This window comes from Gopherus flavomarginatus, chromosome 2, assembly GCF_025201925.1.
Source record: "Gopherus flavomarginatus isolate rGopFla2 chromosome 2, rGopFla2.mat.asm, whole genome shotgun sequence".
NCBI classification, from domain to species: domain Eukaryota; kingdom Metazoa; phylum Chordata; order Testudines; family Testudinidae; genus Gopherus; species Gopherus flavomarginatus.
Genome location: NC_066618.1, coordinates 193,662,748 through 193,683,743, shown reverse-complemented (window position 1 = coordinate 193,683,743; position 20,996 = coordinate 193,662,748). Strand labels below are relative to the sequence as shown.

At 40.1% G+C, this 20,996-nt stretch overlaps 1 protein-coding gene across 3 annotated transcripts in view; it reads left to right on the top strand.

The window, feature by feature from the left end:
* The window catches only part of NFATC1 (nuclear factor of activated T cells 1), a 146,795-nt gene that overhangs the window by 102,233 nt on the left and 23,566 nt on the right, over positions 1 to 20,996 (top strand). For 2 of the 3 annotated variants that reach the window (XM_050941808.1, XM_050941809.1), the window contains exon 9: positions 5,523 to 6,209. In XM_050941808.1, the coding sequence (XP_050797765.1) occupies positions 5,523 to 6,209 (687 nt within the window). The remainder of the gene's footprint in view (positions 1 to 5,522; positions 6,210 to 20,996) is intronic. The other variant, XM_050941810.1, reaches the window with a different exon arrangement.

Below are 20,996 nucleotides of genomic sequence, written 5' to 3'. Positions count from 1 at the left end.
ATTAGCTTCATGGCAAATTATGCCTTCTGAAGGGTGCATTGAGACTTAATACCCGGTATCTGGCCTCAGATTTCTAAAGGTTTGAAGTTAGCATGAACATAAGACATAAAGGTAAATGGTGTCAGATACATTATGTTTCACCATTACTCTCTTGTTGGCTGATGATCTGCCACAGCCATGGCAAAGGAACCCACTGGATTGGTCCCTAAGCTAGAAGACGATGTCTTGATAGTGCAAGCTGATATTTAAGGGGCCAGGCTGCTAGTGTAAACTGGTATGGCTCCACTGGGTATGTCTAGACTCTACGCTGCAGCTGGGAGGTATGATTCCCAGCATGGGTAGACAGACTTGTGCTAGTCCACTTGAGCTAGTGTGCTGCAAAAAAATAGCAGTGTGAACGTAGCAGCACAGGCAGTGGCTTGGGCGAGCTGCCTAAGCTCCAACCCAGGGGGTCGGCAGGCTGGAACTCAGGTGGCTAGCCTGGGTTTCCACCAGAGCTACAACATCCATGCTGCTATTTTTAGTGTGCCAGCTCAAAGTGAGCTAATGCCATGCTGGGAATCGCATCTCCCAGTTGCAGTGTAGACATACCCAAAGACGTCTGTGGAGCTATGCTGTGTGCTTGACCCAAATAAAAGTCATGAAAGGACTATAGGGATGGGGATAGCCGTTAGCTGGTATGTGAGGCCCTTCTTAACCTTATAACGTGACAAAGCAAATACTTGTAACTTGTTTGTTGTTTAAAGAAATGCCTTGGTTTCCAGGATGATAAACTGATGCCACAAACAGGGTATCGAGTAGTGAATGGTGATAAAACTAGAGACAGACTCGAGAGAAGAAAAAATGCCCTTAATTAATTTTTTGATGATGTGCATAAAATATACAGGACCTGATCGTTCCCTGTGTAGTCATTTGCAAAATGAATGCAAAACACCAGCTTTCTGATCAGTAACCTTTTATACCAGCTTTGCACGGGTGCAAATCACTAACAGACTGGCCAGGTAGTGGCGAATCAGAGCCCAGGTTTCTTCCAAACTCCATTTGAAAAGTATCAGCTGGTGCATGTTACCAGCTTTTGCTATTCCACTTGACAGAATTACATATGCTGGAGAGATGCAGCTGGAATGTCACAAATACACTACAAGTCAAGTAATATAGCTATCCATTCCTGTAAAGAGACTAAGTCTGATAAGAAAACTAACTGTAATGGTTTTCATCTGCTCCTTTCTGCAGACACACTTATCTTTACAAATCTGATTCTAGCTCTTCTTGGGTAATTCCTTGAAAACAAAGATCCCACAGGGCCTAATTCTCTAACACTTGAACCTGGTGAAGACATTTATACTTCCATATAGGTGAAGTAAATGCAATTGTCGTGATTTGGTAGAACTTTTTACTCTCATTTTACACACTGTAAAAGGTGCAAGGCAGTGGGGAATCAGGCCCACATTCTTTAACAATTTCAGCATTAATGCTTTTTTTTCCCTCTTCCAGTACAATACCTATATTAGTAATGAGATTAGCAGATAAACAGTATTTAACACTGGGGACCTTTTTATTACACTGGAAAAACACTTTGGGGGATTTAATAGACAAGATTTAGCTGAACTAGTTCAGAAACCTCCAAGTACATCCAAGTAGCCACTATTTACCTGGAGACCTGATAAATTAAGAGGTGCACAAAAGTTGATGTAATTGATATCAGTAAATCTGTGTAAATTGCTGTAGCTTGCATGCTGATGGGGGAGGAGGAGGTGGTGGCAAGAAAAGCAACAAACGGTGTGTAAGATTATAAGCAGGACCCAGACTTTGTCTTTTCACCTTCTTACATCATCGCATTGGTTACTTTTCTGGCTATAAACTCACTCTTCTGCCACACCACTTCCTGTGGATTATACCTACTCCTCATTGTGGGGCCTGACCCATCTCTATATTACTCCAGTTGTATACCAGTGTGACTCCACTGAACACAGTTAGCATGTCAGTGTTGGCTGATTCAGAACTGCCTTACATCAGTTGTCTGACAGCGCAATCAATGGAGTTACACCAGTGTAAAGCTGGAGTAAACCAGTGGTGAATCAGGCCCACTGAATCCTTTCCCTCTGTTCTGCTACTGAGACAGAGCAAAGCAGCTGGAAAGCCAGAAAAGGGCAGCCAAGGATTCCTCTGATGCAAGGGTATCCTCAAGTTGTGCAAAGCTGGGATACTCAGCCTCCCCCACACACTTCTGCATAGAAGGCATATTGGGGGCCAAACCTTCAATTGTCACAGCTATAGGCTGCTCTAAATTATTCTGGGGGCCTTTTCAGCCCCAGGCTGGCCCAGGATCAGAAGAATGGAAAGTCACCCTCCTCAGCTGTAGCAGCGATAAGTTTGGTGCAGCTGAGGGCTAAGGCTGGACTTATCAATACATAACTTTCCCCAAAGGTGTGCACTGCAAAGATGTGAAAAAGAACAGCCTGAGGTAATAGAGCAGTGGTGGGCAATCTGCATGTGGCCCATCACTGTAATCTGATTCCAGGCCGCGAGACATTCTGCTGACATTGACTGTCCGCAGGCATGTTCCCCCGCAGCTCCCAGTGGCCGCGGTTTGCCGTTCCCTGCCAATGAGAGGTGCGGAAGCGGCAGCCAGCATGTCCCTGTGGCCCACCACTTCCCACAGTTCCCATTGGCCGGGAATGGCGAAGCACAGCCGCTAAGAGTTGTGGGGGGCCATGCTTGCAGACGATCAACATCAGCAAAATGTCTCGCAGCCCGCAATCAGATTACCCTGATGGGCCGCATGTGGCCCGTCTGCGGCAGGTTGCCCAGCACTGTCATAGAATCAGTGTTTCTCAATGCTTCCCCCACGAGCCCCATGTGCCACCACTTCAAAAATGCCACCATAAGATTCATAGGGTGTATCTACACTGCAAGGTGGGAAGGAGTATGGCAGAAAGAGATCTAGGGGTCATAGTGGACCACAAGCTTAATATGAGTCAACAGTGTGATACTGTTGCAAAAAAAGCAAACATGATTCTGGGATGCATTAACAGGTGTAAACAAGACACGAGAAGTCATTCTTCCGCTTTACTCTGCACTGGTTAGGCCTCAACTGGAGTATTGTGTCCAGTTCTGGGCACCGCATTTCAAGAAAGATGTGGAGAAATTGGAGAGGGTCCAGAGAAGAGCAACAAGAATGATTAAAGGTCTTGAGAACATGACCTATGAAGGAAGGCTGAAGGAATTGGGTTTGTTTAGTTTGGAAAAGAGAAGACTGAGAGGGGACATGATAGCAGTTTTCAGGTATCTAAAAGGGTGTCATCAGGAGGAGGGAGAAAACTTGTTCACCTTAGCCTCCAATGATAGAACAAGAAGCAATGGGCTTAAACTGCAGCAAGGGAGATTTAGGTTGGACACTAGGAAAAAGTTCCTAACTGTCAGGGTAGTTAAACACTGGAATAGATTGCCTAGGGAAGTTGTGGAATCTCCATCTCTGGAGATATTTAAGAGTAGGTTAGATAAATGTCTATCAGGGATGGTCTAGACAGTATTTGGTCCTGCCATGAGGGCAGGGGACTGGACTCGATGACCTCTCGAGGTCCCTTCCAGTCCTAGAGTCTATGAGTCTATGAAGGTCCCAGGGGTTGGGCTGCAGTCCGAGCCAGAATGTCTACACTGCAGTTAAGCAGCCTCTCAGCCTGAGACTCACGAGCCTGGGTCATCTGGCATGGGCCAGCTGCAGGAGTCTAATTGCAGTGTAGACATACCCATAGACTCAGAGTTTTAAATGAATGAGATACTGCAAGGGTTATTGAGCACTGAATTGTCAGTGGATTTATTTGGAATTACTTAGCACAGGTGTTTCTATAACTGTGATATATTGGGAAAATTCAGTATTCAGCGATCCTCGTATTTCCAGCTGTGCCAGGTTTTTGCTCATACAGTGAACCTAATGTGAAACACATGAGGATCTTGTGAAAGGTATTTTCTTACAGTCTCTGTGCTTCTCTGTTTATCGAGGTGTGTTTCTTTGGTCCTGTGTTTTCATGAAGGTTATAATATGGGTTTTATAAAGCTGTCCTTGAACCTGAAATCTCCTTCCCTGCAACCAGTACTTTCCGAACCATGCTAACTAGCATGCAGCATGTGAGCAGGTGAAAATATGAGGAGGAGGAATCTTACAACAGTCCATTATCCATAATACATGCATCTTGAATGGCACTTGTGCATCTGTTATGTACTTAAACATGTTTTTACTAGTAGCCCAAGAAATCTTGAAGCAAGTGTTGCAAGCATCTGTGTGTAAAACAATATAAAAGGAGCAAAGTTAACAAGGGACTAGGAGTTGTAAAACAAAGGCAGTAAAGTGCATTCACCAGAAGTAAAAATTGAGAGCATTAAAAGAATTTAACTATAGCTAATATACACACGCATTTCAAATAGACTAAAAGCTCTTTTAAGGGCTCAAAATCCTCAAACACGTGCATACACTTGGAATTGAATTGTTAGGTCGTGGTATCAGGAGATATTTCATTGGTATCTACTCTACCCTAGCAGAATAGTTATTTTTATACCCTAACAGATATCCTGTGATAGTGCCATAAATTGCCAGCAGTGCCGAAGAGCTATGAAAGTCTATGCAGGTTTTTATTTAGGCAAGAAGATAAACCGTCACATGAATCCAAAATCACTGCTCTCTTTATTTAAGTTTGGGTCTGTCTAGAAAAAATATGTTTATTTAAACTCCTTGAAGTCATTGAGGCCTAGATTATTAAAGATCTCAGGCATTACTGTGCTCAGCATTGCAATGCCTAACTGATTTAGGAGCAGATTTCTTCTTGGTGTGCAGAGTCTGGACTAACATTCTCCAGGAGTTGGCATTGGTAGTTCGGATCCAACTTGTGATCTCTGGGAGCTGGCTCCAACTTGTTGAATATTTTACACCCATTGGCTGGGTAGTAAAGAAGCAGAGATTAAACATAGTTATGCAAAAGAAAACATAAATGAGATTCTTGGTCTTCCAAAAAAAAAAAGCCTTATAATCAAAAACTCCTTGTCCATAACAATATTATCATTTATCTTGGCAATTTTATTTCTGTTGAACTCTGAAGGCCCCATCTCTACCTTATTATTCATGAATTTACCAAATGTGCAGACATTTATCAAATGGGCCATCAGTAGCAGTAGAAATGCAGTAGTACATCCAAGTTAAAATTTTTGCTTTGATTACTACAAATCCATGGAGCCCTTGGGTCCAAGGCTTCTACTGCAGCACAGCTATTTGCAAATAGATTTTTATAGCACATTAGTGCTGAAGGAGAGTCCAAAGAAAATAGTCCTTTTCAATATTAAAACCAGCTGTGACTTTCTTGTGCTGATGACTCATTCATTTTTTTTATAGGGTGGGAGAACTAAGCAAAAGACACACAGACTCTTATTCAAGACGTTGTTTGTTTTGCAAAGGGTATCCTAGCCACAAGCCAACTTGATCATACCAATATGCAACTCATGTTTATTTAAAACTTTTTTTCTTTTAACAGTTCCAATTATAAAAACAGAACCCAGTGATGACTATGAGCCTGCTCAAACCTGTGGACCAATGACCCAAGGATTAAACCCTCTCTCTAAACCATACTACAGCCAGCAGATCTTGATGCCTCCTGATCCTGGTTCGTGCCTTGTGGCTGGCTTCACTTCCTGTCAGCAGAGAAACACTGTGATGTCATCTTCCCCCAACTCAAGCCCCAAGCTGCATGATCTTTCATCTTCTGCTTACAAGTGCATCACCAACCCAGGCCACAGTCACCTAGGACTTCAGCAGCCCGCTGGAGGTGTCCCCACCATACAGGAAGTGCCAAGGTCTATAGTTGTGCACCCAAGTTCTCCAGAGCAATCATCTCTCATCATGCTGCAGCCGCAGGTGAGTCAACATCTGAGCAGTAGCTGTTCCCTTGGTTACCAACAAACACTCTATCCCAACAGTCCCTCTTCTCCAGTTCCATCCGTTACCCAAGAGCCAACCTATTTGCAGTCCTGCAGTCCAACTCACTCATCCATAATGGGTCAACAGCAGCACCAACTGCCGAAGGTTCAAAGAAATGAGTCTCCAACAAACCAACCACTGTCATTGCCAGAGTTGCATGAGGACAGTAATCATAATTTGGCCCCTATTCCTGTAATGATCAAGCGAGAACCTGAGGAATTGGACCAGTTGTACCTGGATGATGGTAAGTCTTCCACAGCTGTAGAGGTTTGCATTCAACCATATTGCTATATCAGTGAGTTCTTTTAACCCCCTTCACAATTCTGATGGAAGAAAGTGCAAATTAACAGCTTTGTGGAATGGTGCAGAATTTTGTGCTGATGTTCTCTGTCTGAGAAAGAGTTCTTTAATTTTGTTTGCAATAATGAAAGTGTATTTTTAAGCATTAAATGCTGTTAGTCACTGTAGAACTAGCTGCATGACCAATAGCTACATTGCAATAATCTTAACCATATGGTCTTGGTTTCTGCCTATGCCAGTGACCTGTGGAATGGCAGTGAAAACATATTTAACATTGTCCTGTTCGTAATGCATGAAATTTCAGATACACAAATCTGCTAATTGGAACTAAATGACAAACTGCTCTATTTCAGCTGAGAAAACTCAAATTTAAAACTGAGGCATGTCCTTCAGCTGATGGCTTTTCAGTCTAGTAGCATCTACAGCTAGGGCTTTTTTCTTTAGTTCCTACTGTAGATTTGTAGCCAATGTTGTTTCAGTTTTTAAGATTTTATAGATATATACCCACATGCACCACTCAAATGTTAAAATGCTGTGATGAACTTGTCAGACTTCGGTTTCCAAAGTTTTATTAACAGAACATAATAAAGAGGGTAATCTGGAATTTGATTGTATGACCTCCCTGAACTGTGATTTAACACTTATCGCTAAGTATCCCAGTAGTATTCTGAACCTTCACTTTAATGCAATATGCGAGCTCCCTTTCAAAAGTAATATATTTTTATATGACATATTATGCTGTTTGGAAAAGGAATGTCTTTGAAATGTCTGTATTGAAACTAATTGGTACCAAGAAGCTTCTGAATGTGATTGTCTTTCAGGGAGAAACTATAACAAAAGACAATTAATTTTACTTTTTTAATATAATTTTGGGGAGTTATTCATTTGATTTCGAACTGCATGATACTTGCTGAATTAGGATAAAAGAATTAGTATCTTGGGCTTGAATAACAACATTTTGCTTTTCAGTTCTGAGAAAACATCTTTCCTTAATAGAGATCCTAATCAGTTACATGACGGACAAATCAAAGGAATTTTCCTAATTAGGAGCACAGTTCATTAAAGTTTTACATGGCTGTTACACAACTTCACTTCATTTCTTTCTATGCTGAGGACAGGCTAGTCTTCATATAAACGTTGTCCATTTTTTCCACATGCATACTGCCATGAGAAACAAGATTAAAGCTGATGCATCCCCCAAAATGAAATAAACAAAAAGTAAGAAACCCCAATCAAATGAAAAATTGATAGAAAACAAAGATTAGCCAGGGTAGGACTGATCACAAGATTAACAGCTGGGATCTACATATAATAATCTTGGAGATTCAATCCATATCAGTAGCCATCATGCAAGTATGCCTCCAGAAAAGCACCACATTACCCCTCCACAAATTATACCCATCATTCTCTCTCTTCCTTTTTTGTTTAATAGAATTGATTTATTTTACAACTAATAAAAAAATTAAAAGGATTACTTTGCAAGAGAGAAGTATAGGAAGTATAGGAATATTAGAACTCTCTCATTCTGAGCCATGCTGATAGGCTGGGCAATTGGTGCAGTCCCACTGGGAGAAACACCCCCTCAGCATTCAGAAGGGTTCTCTGCTGCTCCCATTGGAGGGGCATGGTTGGGGCTCAGAATGTTGGTTGTAGAGATGCACAGATCCACTGGCCAGAACCCCTCAGTGAAGAGGTGCACAGCAGTCTCAGAAGCTGCTACAGCTCCTAGCTTGCAGTAGATGTCACAGGGCTACTCTGTTGATGCTCTGTGTTCTGGAAAAGAGAATTTCATTTCCCCACCCCAAGCTTATTTTCTGTGACATAGCATAAATTACTTTGGCACGGTAGTTATTTTGCATTCCCCGATCACTGTAGCCAGATGATAGAATCCGTACTTCAGTATGTATCATGCTATTTCAAGTCATTCTGTGACCAGCCACAGAACTAGAGACAGAGAAACAATCACTGCTTTTATTAATAGTAAAAGACAATACATGACTCTACTTCCACAAATTAAGGATCACACTCTAAAAGCAGTGGTAGCATAATAATTATATATATATAATAAGGGACAGAGGAAATTCTCCCAATTGCATCAACATCTGACTCTCAGAAATGTACCTGAGAAACTGACAGAACTTTTCTCATAACTATTATGTTATGTCTCCTTTCCCTCCTCATCTCCTTCTTTCCAACTGATTTACACTGTTTACTTCCCTTCCTGTCAGTAGCAATTTTTTTGCGGCTTATTATTTTTATTATGTTCTATGTGCTAGTGCCAATAATAGTGTTTTGGTTTACATATAGATTACACTTTACATTAAAAAAAAAACACAAATTCACGTTTCATCAGTGCCACCTCGCACACTATCACTCCCTACTACGGTTAATCAGAAGTTAAAGTAGTAGTAGAAGTCTGTCCTTTTAGGGTTGCCCCATCTTCCCTAACGGTCTTATTGCTTGCAAGTGTAGTGAATAATTTTTATGGAGTTGTTTCAGTAAAGAGCCACCTTCTCATACCCAAAGACAGATTATAGAAGGATGGAATTTTGACCTACAGACACAGTTCAGAAGGGCAGCTTGGTTACTGCAACATCTCTTGGTTTCCCAGTTATATATTACTCGCTGAGGGCCAGATTGTGATACCTTTGCTCACAGTGAAAAGTGCATTACATCATGAATTGTTTCACTGAAGTAATTGGAGCCAATTGTAGGTACTAATTTTAGGTACTCACCACTGGGAGCAAAGTTATCACAAAGTGGGTCTGATTAACTAGGAAAAAGATCCTTTTCTTTTCTTTTGTTTGGCTGCAGTTAAAATCAACCATCATCATTATTTCCCATTAGTATTTTATACATTTTCAAGTGGTTTTTTTGTTGTTGTTGGAGAATTATGTAGACTGTATGTATTTTGTAATCATATTTTGAAGGTGGAAAAGTAGAACTCCAGTCAGACCAAGGAATAAGGAGACAATTTCATCTTTATTTTTAATAGATTAAAATCACCTTCTATTTATAATTTAAACATTGATTCACTCATGTCTCCTTCAAACCATTATAGCTAATTAAACTTTGTTTGTACGTCTTCGTGTGAATAAAAATACATAATCTGTAAAAATAAGTTAATTTTAATGCACAACATTCCTTCCCTCCTACCCAAAATACATCACCCAACTCCCCCTCTCCCTAGAAGTAATTTAATAAAATCTAAGAAATCAAAACCAAAGGCCCTACTCTGTAAAAGGAGACATGCCAGTGATTCCATGAAGCCCAATAGCAACTTTTATTGCTATTGATTTTATATGGAAGGTGCTCAGATACCACGGTGATGGGTGGCAGTGTAAAATCCTAAAATAGATAGACAGCACGCTAATGTGACCACAGGACAAATTAAAAATCAAACCCTGGTTACATAAAGTAACATTTGATTCAGAGTCTCACAAACTTGCCTTTTCTTCTTCTGGTTTGATTTATATATCCCTAATTCTAATACATTTTAAGTAATCTTGGACCTGGAATAAACAGAAGTTTTTCAGGTTCAGCCTGTAGGATCAAAGCAATATTAATTCATTTGGTCTGGAATAGTTCCAGACTTAGGCCATCTACATCACAGAGGTCCTTGTAAAAAAGCAGTCAGTGTGTTTATGTAAATATATGCACTGTATATGATGTTTCAGTGTTGGTGTAATGATACTCAGCTAAGATAATATAAAGAAAAAACCCAAGGAGGCGTCTATTCTGGCAAGTAAGTGTTGGTCTTGGCAATTTCATTTTAAACAAAAACTAACAGTAGCCACCTGGGCTACTGATTCGCTTGGTAGCCTGTTTCAGTACATGAATATCTGTCTCAAACACATTTATAAAACCCTTGAAACTCCTCTTGAAAAATCATATGAGCTATATGTGAATATATTACTAATATTGACGTATCTGGCTTAGTTAGCACTCTTGTGTCACATGATGCTGAGATTTAATCCCAAACAACATTTTGACTGACTCCCAATGCTGACACTGCAGTAGTAAGGGCTGAGGTATTGTTCAAGGTGTTGTCCTTCAGATGAAAGAATTAAAATGAGCTTTTATCCCTGTCTTTGTTGGTCATCCATGAAATTCCATATTTCTTAGCAAAAAGAATAGATGCCCTCCATGCCCTGACCAGCAGTCCTTATTGAGTAATGCAAGTGGTCATGTCCAAGACACTGTGTGTGGGAGATATTGCTGATTGCCTAATGGCTTCTCCCTTAGCAGTACTGAACTCAGGGTCTGATCCAAAGCTCAATAAAGTCAATGAGTATCTTTGATATGAAAGGTGCCTTATTAAAAGGAAAGACGTAAGTCCCAAGTAGAGGCTCCCGTACTGGGGAAAGGAGAAGATTTCATGAATTGCACGAGGATCTAACCTGGGAACAGCTCAGACACTAGGGTAATAGGAGCTATAGAAAACCCTACAAGACAGACAGACAGCTAAACACAAATTCTATTCTGTTAAATGATTTATCAGCAATGAGTCTTCAATACAAATCCAGGCAGAAGATTGGTCACAGGGCTCAAGATAACTGCCACATGAAGGAGAACTGGGCCCAGGACCAGTTAGCTATCATTGGCTTGCCAGGCCACTGGAGTACAAATGAGCTATACAGCCATTTGCAAAACAGGGCAGAATTATCACTAACTAGCCAAAAAGTCAGCTGCTTTGAGGAAATTAAGAACTGACCTGAACTTTTGCCCATCCCTGGAACCAAACATTATTTCATGTACTGAGATGTGAATGCTCGGTTAATGTTTATTTTATGCTTTTGTATGCTTTTCCTTCCTGGTCCGAGTCACAACTTGTGCCAAAATACCGCAGGAAAGTCCATTCTGATGGTATTTTCGGTTCAGTTTTGCTGACCAAGATGGCTCAGAGAAGTTTCCAAATTTTCAATTGCTTTACTCAGATGTTAGAAATAACCCTTTGTGGCTATAAGCAGCTCAGTAGAACTTAGTCTGTGGACTGGACAGGCCCTTGGTTAAAATCAAAATAGGGGCGGCCAAAGGTGGCTTAAAGTCATCTTCCCTGCCCCCACTTCCCATTCCTATGCCTAGTGTAGCTTGGGTGGAACAAAGAATTGAGCCCAAATCTTCATATTGTGAGGACAGAGAGAATTCAATTAGGTGTTTTAATGCCAAGAAACGTCATTGGGGTTATGATTGGCACCCCTGCTGGCTGATACATTTTTTGAGCTGCAGCAGAATGACACTCAATTGTGAAATTATTTCCTGCCATTAAAAACATCAAAGAAATGGCTTAGCATTCATTGATAATGATATCTCTGCAAGCAAGGGGGAAACACATTGGTACTAACAGGAAAGGGATTTCATTGTGATCTGTCTTCTCAACACATTTTGACAGTTATTACATATTCTTGCTCCCGGTTTTCATTTTAATTAGTACTGAGACAATAACAAATATGTTTTAATACAAAAACAATATTTATGTTTTGAATAAAGGTTGGGCTTGAGCTACAAAGTTCAAGTCTGAAACTTGCCCAAAGCCCGTGAGTGTTTGGACTCACACTTTTGGGGTAAAATTCTGGCTCACTGGTTTTTACATTTGTTTCCTAGCACTTTTCCTTTGGGTCTGATTCCAGGTGCTATGGACTTTAAGAGCTCTCATGTGCTGCTTTGAAAGTTAATTCCTCTCATCCCCTATTTTTTGTTTTTTTGTTTTTTAAATACAGGGTTGGCTTCTGATCTTGATGCTATTGGATATGTATGTTTAAATCCCTGCATAGTGACGAGAATATATACATCATAAACAAAGAGGTGTCTGAATTTTTCAGTATGCGGCTGACAGCAGTTACTGAAAACACATCATCAGCTTCTTTTTAAAACAAGTAGGCTTTTGCCCCCATAATTATCTGCTGAGTTTCGTCATTCTTTGACCATGAAAGCACTCTTTTCAACTTCTTTTTTTTTAATCTGAAAAAGTAAATTGGGAGCATTAAACTCCCAATAATAAGTAAAAGTGGCAAAACCACTGGTAAAGTGTTAGTGAAAGCTGCAGCCTCCCCAGCCATTTAATTTTAAACATGGCTTTTTTAAAAATAACTTTTGCAGTAAAAGTTAAACTCGTGGATGTAATGTGAGCTATTGCTAATGTTATTCCCATGAATTGCTTATATTGTCACACTGTTAGATATCTGACAAGTCCATATATCTCTGATACAGTATATATGAAATTCAGTTGCCTCTAAACCATATGTTCATTTTTTATATCCCTCTATATTTCTGAAGTGCACGTGATTTGGTGATATAGTTTATTTGAACAGGAACTGTAGCAGACAGAATTATTCTTTTGCTGAAATGTATCCTTTTTCATACATTTCAGCTTTGTGATTAAAGTGATTGGCTCTCAAAGCATTAAGTTTAGTCTGGTGCTGCCACAATTATGCCTTTGAAAACTTCTGCATTCACGCTCTGATTTCCAGTAGTCCAGATGTCATTAGAACAACATGCAGGTAGTCTACAAAGTCCAGTAATACTGTCTACACTTCAGTCTGGATATGAGCTTTCCCTCCCTCCCTCCCTCCCTGTTGGCCTGGTCTAGCAGCTCTGGGAAAAAACCAAAAAGCTTTCCTCATGGAAAGTTTTACTAAACCTGGCCCCATGCTTGAGTCAAGACCCTTCTTGTTTCTAATGATAGTTGAAAGTGTACATGCTACTGTGGTAAAACATGCTGTGTTGTTAACATTTAGGATGTAGGTGATATCTGATGGGTAGGAGAAATAACATAAAGGGCTCAAATAATTCATTAGGGTCAGACCTTTAGTGGACATAAATGTCTGAGTTTGAATGGTAGACCATTAAACTAAACCATGCCTGGTCAGGATAGCAAGACTGCCTTTTCACTTTTCATAGCAGTCTTTGTGAATAGAATCTCCCTGGAGACTCACAAAAAGAGAGCCTCCAAAACTGTAAACAACAAAAACAGGTGTCATTTCCTGATTCCACCCAGTCCAGTGCATGCAACCTGTTGGTGCTAACCTTTTAGATACTGTGTGTTGTGAAGTTTAATGGTGAACTTTGTTTTTATTCTTTGAACATTAACACAAGGTCTTTAAAAGTCCAATTTTCTTCAAGGTGTTGAGATCTCTTCTGAGATTGGTTGAGTGCCCTCAACTCCTATGCACGTTCAGGGCTGCTGAATGAGGGTATTTTGCAGGGGCAAGGGTGAGCAGGCATCCAAAAAGAGGAAGGTCTCAGTGGGCAGTAACTTGCAGTAGGGATATCCTATGGTATTTTTAGTGTTCAGGAAACAACACTTGCATTGTGTGTGCCTTTGCATTAAACATTCCAAGTCATTAAGTGCACGCTGAGGCTGTGTCATACTGCCTCTCTTCAAACTAAATACCAGTTTCACTCTGCAGCCCTGGTACTCCCTGTGCAATTAAATGGAAAAAAAAATCAAGTCTCACTTCTACATCGTATTCATTCTCTTACTTCCATAGTATGGATATTGGCATTGGTGTTTCAAACAGGAAGGGGTTTTTAAAGTTTTCTTAGGTGAGCTGGGGAGAAGGACTTGCTGCACTTCAGCTTCAGTAACATTATGTCTGCTTATAAGCCTAGCCTGGTGCCAAAGAAAATTTGTGGCTTGCAGAAGCAAAGACTTTCCTGAGAAAGCTTTGTTTGGATGCTAGTGCTCATTTTTGGAATATGATATTTGCTTAAAAGATTTCTGAAGAGTGTCACCATTGCTGTACAATGTTAGCTGGTCAGGAGTTATCATGTGAGCCACTTAAAGTCCCAGTACTCTAGTGCCCTGACCAGTCTTGACAAAAGGTATCTGGAGAAGTTGTTTTAGAAAGAACCCCTTTCTCCATTGACTTGAGTATAAAAGAAGAAACACATAGATCCCTGCTATATCTAGCAGGAGTTAGATTTAACAAACATAGAGCCCAATCCTACCAACACCTAGGCATATGAGGAAGTTTACACCCGTAAATAGTCTAATTGACTTCAAGAACAGTGAACTTTGCTACCAGTTAGCAAGCTGTAATGTTATTAGATTACTAAAAAGCAAAAGATCTGCTCCTATTCCTGGTTAAGTCAACATTCCCTTTGGTTTCACAGGGAGTAGACCAGGCCCAAAGCTAGCAGTTAAAATGCATAATAGCCACATTCATTGAAATCTAGTTGTTGATAGACAGTCAAAGACTGGAGTCTCTTTTGGGAGAATTGTATGCAGCATAGTTGATTGTTTCATCTACATCTGCTTGACAACTGTGTTTTTTCAGTCATACCTTTAGTACAGTAATGGACGCTGTGTGCTTGCTTTCTTTGCAAGGCTTTATGGCAGCACGAGCATCAGTTGTCCTCAGTGAGCTACTTGATAGGGTAACTCCTGTTCTTTGCTGTCTCAGAGTTTTCTGAGGGACTCTAATTGTATTACCTCCATAGGGGAAGCTGTTTTCCCTGAGCTACCCCTGTGCTAAGAGGCGGTTTATCACAAAGAATCACTCCCTAGGCTCTCCTTGTCCTCCGCATCTGGGAAAGGCTGCCCAGTCTTAACATTGTAAATATCAGCAAATAAGCCATGTGGGAAAGCATGGGCCTATATCACTTTGACAAAATTAGCTGATTTCAACTGCAGACCAAAGAGCTTGGCCTGGGGCTTTGCTGGGGTGACAAAGACAGACTTTGAGGTTGAAAAGGCCTTTTAGTGTGGTGTGGGTTGTTGTTTTTTTTAACTTACCATAGCACAAAAAAAAGGATTAGGTGAAGTGAAATGGTGCTGAAAGAATATACAAACACTTGAGTTTTATAGTCCTGGAGCACCATATTTGTGGTTCCAGTATTCGGACTACCTTGAAAAACATGCTGCAGGTCTACTAGAAGGTGATAGTCAGTGGATCAAATCCTGCAATTTTGCCTTGGGTTATAATACACAGCCCCCAAGCAAAATGTAAGGAAATGGGCCACCAAGTTCCTCTGCACAACCTCTTTTTTTCATCCCCCTGAAGCAGAACCATGGTTGTTCCACAGAATTTTGGCCATAACATATCCAGATAGGAAGGGCGGAGGCAGGATTTCAGGCTCTGTTCTTACTCAGCCAAACCTCCCCAGTAATATGGACTTCAGTGGAAGCTTGGCCTAAAGATGTATAGGGTTTGGACAGTGGACTAAATTCTGTCCCCGTTATAGCGTTTTGAGGTCTGTGACATTGAACACGACTGATAGTGGAATGTGACCCACTTTGACCAGTTGAGAGCAGAAATTCATGGATTCATGGGTAAATGGATAAATAACACCTACTAGAGAACAGGAGTACTTGTGGCACCTTAGAGACTAACAAATTTATTTCAGTATGAGCTTTCGTGAGCTACAGCTCACTTCTTCGGATGCATAGAATGGAACACACAGGAGATATTTGTGGATACAGACTAACACGGCTGCTACTCTGAAACCTACTAGAGACTGTATAACACAGAGAGGGAAGAAATGCTGCTGCTGCTTGCTTTTGTTGTTGTTATCTCTGAGGCTTGCAGAAATATGAAAGTGCAAAAGATTTATTAGAAATAAAACTAAAATGATTAAAATAAATAATAATATATGGAGATATACCTATCTCATAGAACTGGAAGGGACCCTGAAAGGTCATCAAGTCCAGGCCCCCCCCCTTCACTAGCAGGACCAAGTACTGCTTTTTGCCCCAGATCCCTAAGTGGCCCCCTCAAGGACTGAGTTTACAACTCTGCATTTAGCAGCCCAATACTCAAACCACTGAGCTATCCCTCCCCAGATCATATTTAAATACTATTGAGAGCCTTTCCCTCACTGATTTGAATGTGTATGTGGGGGAGAGGGGGTGTCTTTCCCATTCATGACTGAGCTCGTTGAAAATTCTCCACATCAATTGAAATTCTCCACGTGTATTGGAAATATGAGGCCAGGCGGATACCCTGTACTATGGACTTTCTGCTGTCCTTAAACTATTCCCAAACTGAACTGCTGGATGGCAGTTCTGAAACTGGCTCCACACTTTCAAATGCAGATGACTCTATTACTGAATGTTTTCCAGACTTTTGAGTATTCGTTAATCAACTGTTTTCATGAAAAATACAAGCCAACTGTAAAGATTATTTCTTCACTAGTATTAATGAGCTGTTTTCAATCTTAATTGAGAATAAATTTGAGCTCTACAGCATTCCAAGATTTAAACATAGACTAATTACTTGAAGACTTTTACACCTCTGCATCTGGATTATCATTGATGACCACTTCAGACTGAATCGCTTTATAATAGAGAACCATTGTACGAGCATTACTAGTGAGATAAAATGTGCTTGTCTGACCTAAAATGAGGATGTGTTATAATCTAATGTCAAAAGAGGCTTCAAGGGGAACTGTTATTACTTATGATGACTCATTTATACTGCTTGTTGGTTTTGTTTATTTTATATTTAGGTAGACAGATAGACCTTTTCTCACTCCATTAAACGTTCTGTGGAACAAGATTATGTGGGCCTGATTCTGATCTCTCACCGGTGTAAATCAGGAGTAGGTCTGTGGAAGTCAGTGGAATGATACCAGTGTAAAACTGAAGTTCAGAACTAGGCCAGATGTCTCTTCTTTGGCAGGACAGTCAGCCAGAGTGCTCAGAATCATGTGGAAATATCCAGAGTGTTTTTCAGTAGCATATATAGTTTGGGAAGATGGGTTTCATACGCGGAGGTGAAGTTGGTTTTTGTTATAAAGACTGATAACCCTGGCTGTAGCCAGGCATGTTTCTCTCAAGCACTGTGCATGGTTCTCTTTGAAAGGGGGCTTCTGGAAGCATATCCCACAGCCCCAGCTTCAATCCCAGCCTCTTTATGTCTATTTAAACCAGAATAAGTGATGGAATTATTACTTTGTCACACATAAATGTCAGTAAAATTGACTAGAAAACTTACTGGAAAAGGGAAAGAAGAAAAACTGATTCCAAGACAGAAAGTCTTAGACTTCAGCAGGAATGTGCGCTCCTAAATGATCATACACAAACCAGCAATAGCTGCTCTGGAGGACTTTCCAGGAACTCAGCAGCTGCTTCCAGCAATCCGTGCTAGATGTCTGCAGCCCAGACCAGAATTAACACAACCTGTTCCAACTTTAGACTCAAAACTAGAAACACTGGGTGAGATTCTTCGTTGGCATGAATCAGCGAAGCTCTATTGATGTCCATGGAACTGTGCTGATTTAGGCCAGGTGAAGATCTGACCCATCCTCTGCGAGAATGGCAGAGACTGAGGAGAGCAGCTCTTTGTAGAGATGTTCAGCCTTTCTTTGCCAGCAGAGAATTTTAAGTGTTGCAGAAAGGTTTACAATATTTTCATGATAAAACTGAAGACTTGGGAAAAGAGTACATTGTTGAAACCTAAGTCTAAGGTTTTGCAGAGCAAGCTGAAGGAAAAGACTGGGAACCAGAACATCATTTTTTATAAATCAGTGTAGCAAATGGAGATACGCTGATGGGAAGGCATTTCCTCTATTGTTTTGGTAGTCAGGATAGTTACACATTGAGTGATAGGGCAGATTTTCATTCTGTGTTCAGCATAGCTCCATTGTAACATGCATCTGAGTCATCCCATTGTCAATCAGGTTTATAAATGTTTGTAAGATCAGATCTGCATTGCGGGACCCATGTATTCAAGTGGAGTCTGACTTAAGTAGGGTGCCATGCTGGGACAAGGATGTAACTGCAGTATCAGGCCTTATATTTGGTGACGGCTATAAGACTGCGTGTATGTGTGTTTATATATATTTACTTTATTTGGAAAAAGATATCTCTATTTCATCCATAGTACCAATATTTTTCGTGTAATGCTGTAAAATGTAGATACACATTGTAAAGCTTAAAATATATGGCTGGTTTGGTGGTGAAACTACAAGTTGGTATAATTTTAGGGGAAGTGAGAAAGAATATTAATTAGAGGAAGGGGAAATAAAACATCTCCATTAAATAAGACGAACAAGGAAGCATGAGATGTGGGAGGAGTAGGGTAGGATAAATGTGTGTGTGGCCAGGGAAATGGATATACATCTGAGACTGCACTAGTGAATAACAATAGACTGGGATTTAACTGCTATGGAAAATATTATCTAAAGATGATCATTTCAGTGGGGGGGGGTGGTGGGGGGGAATGACGAGGTGCATTGAACATAAAAGGATTAAATTAAACCAATAGGAATAAAAAAACCACATTAAATTACCTTTATAGAGAGTTGTTGGCCTTAGCATGTGGGTGGTGATGCTGTTCTGTGATATGCAGGAGGTCAGACTGGATGATTTAGTGGTCCTTTCTGCCATTAAACTCTATGGCTCTGTGACTGATTGTCACTGACTTTGGGTAAGTCCAGGATGGACTCACATCATCCCTGCTTTGGTCCCATGTAAGTCACACAGGAAAAATGAATGCAGCCAGGAGCAGCAATGGCCAGAGAGCCCTGATAGCATGAGTCTGTGGAGCAGCACTGCCAGCAAGCAGAGGCCAGAGCCACAACAGGGCCTCTGTACCGATGATTCTGGCCTCCTGAAGATATTTGGGGATCCATCTATGGGGCAGAGAAGAGCAAACCTTCTCCTCTGATCCTGGCAGGATAGTTTGGTGTTATCTCTGCATGGAAATCCTTTTGAGATATCCATGTACAAAGTTCCCTCCTACAGCTTTTCAGTGTGGCCCAAATAACTCCAAAATCTGATAAAATGGTGGAAAATTACTCTTTGAGCAGACAAATACTAATACAGTCCAGTCACACTTCACTTGCTGGCAAGCACTCAAATCAGCATTAAGGGGTCACATATAGTAAGAGTATTCACACAAAAAGCAAAGAGAAAAACAGAAAAAGTAGATTTTTTTATTGATTAGATGGTTCACCAGTTAGAAAACCTGTAAAAAAATATTAGAGATGCTTATTACATGAAGGAATTCTAGATGAGAGTAAAGACAATTAACCTCTGGAATGGCAGAGAAGGCTTTAAAATGTACTAACACCGGAGCATATGGTTGGAGGAATGAAACAAGAAATCTCCTTACTTAACAGCTTTAAAAAGATGAAACTCAAAATGCAGTTAGGGCCTGATGCAAACCCTATTGAAAACTTTCAATTGACTTTGATTGGCTCTGAATCAGGGCCTTAATATGCCAAATCAGGGAAATAATAATAATTGTCACAAACAAATGAATAAAAGTTTTGCAACATGTTATTGTACATGATTTTCAACTGAATCCCAAGAATTCATTATAGAAGGATATTTAAATAAGATAGATTTATCCTCCCCACCATTGGCAGATAAAAAAAATTAGAACTTGAAAAAAAAAGTATAACATCTGTTTAAGTTTTCAAAGCTATATTTAATATTAACTCAGGGAAAGCACCTGGACCAAATGGTTTGCACCAGAAATTCATAAATGCTTCCAGATCAAAATCACCCTGATACTTACTAAGGCATTCATCTACATAACTGAAAAAGAAAGCTCTTCTCAACAATTCAGTTTAACTACTAGTGGTATCTCTGTCTTAAACCAAGCAGAGAACCAATGAAATGTGAATAATCTCCTTGAACTATGACTGTAAAATATTCCTGCAAACTGAAGCTTTAAGGCTTGAGAAAGTGTTAATTAAGGCCCCTTCTGCAAGCTGTTGTGTGCAAGTAGAGCTCTGTATCCCTATGAGACGGCTTGCTGAATCAGGGCCTAACCTTGTATATTCAGATCACACAGGCTTTGTAGCAAGGACAAATTTATTGGAATAATGAAAATTACTAAGGACTCAAACAAGAAGAAGAAAGAATCTAAATGCTAAGAAGGCCTTTGATAAGGTGGAGTGGGGTTGCATTCTAACAACACTAAAAACTTGATTTAGTTTTTATTTTTTAAATGGTTTAAATCAATATATAACAAACCTATGGCTAGAATTAGAAACATAAACATATCATCCTGCTTTTGTTAGGAAGAGGGTTCAAACAAGGCTACCCACTTCCTCTCCTGTTACTTTGTGACCTTCTTGAGAGCCTTTTGATCAGCTAATTTGAGATCATCCAACAATGTCTGGCATATTGGTGGTTGAATATAAAACAATGCTTTTTCTGTGGTTAAATTTGGCTTTTGAGCAAGGGCCAACGCAAGTCTTAAGTCTTCACTTAAGCTCTATTTAAAGGCAGGACGTAGAGTGATTCATAGGACTTGTGAGGGCCTCTGGATAGGGCTGAATTTCGCTCTGTATTGTGGATGATACTCTGCTTTACAGCACAATCCCTAGTATGCCCTACATACTTTCATTAACTGAAATTTTAAACTCAGCAAGTTATCAGGATACAGAATTAAAACAGGAAAAAACAAAATGATAAACTCAAATTGAGAGGGCCACACCATTGAAGAAAAACATAAATTCTTAAAATTATTTTAAGAACTCTTCTTCAAGCTAGCTATGTATGAATATTTTTTCAAGTTCTAATTTTTGTTTCTTTGCCAGTGGTGGGGAGAGTAAATCTATCTTATTCTAAGTATCCTTCCCTCTCACATACCGTGATGGGAATCAGAAGTAACTCCCCTGAAGTCAGTGAAATTACAGTGTTTCATAACTTGTGTAAAAAGAGAAGAGAACCAGTCCTCCTTGCTTTTATTCCAATACATGATCTCATATACATGTTAAACTATTTCAAATAACATGCAATGGTAACAGAAACAGTGTATTTAGTCTCACCTGG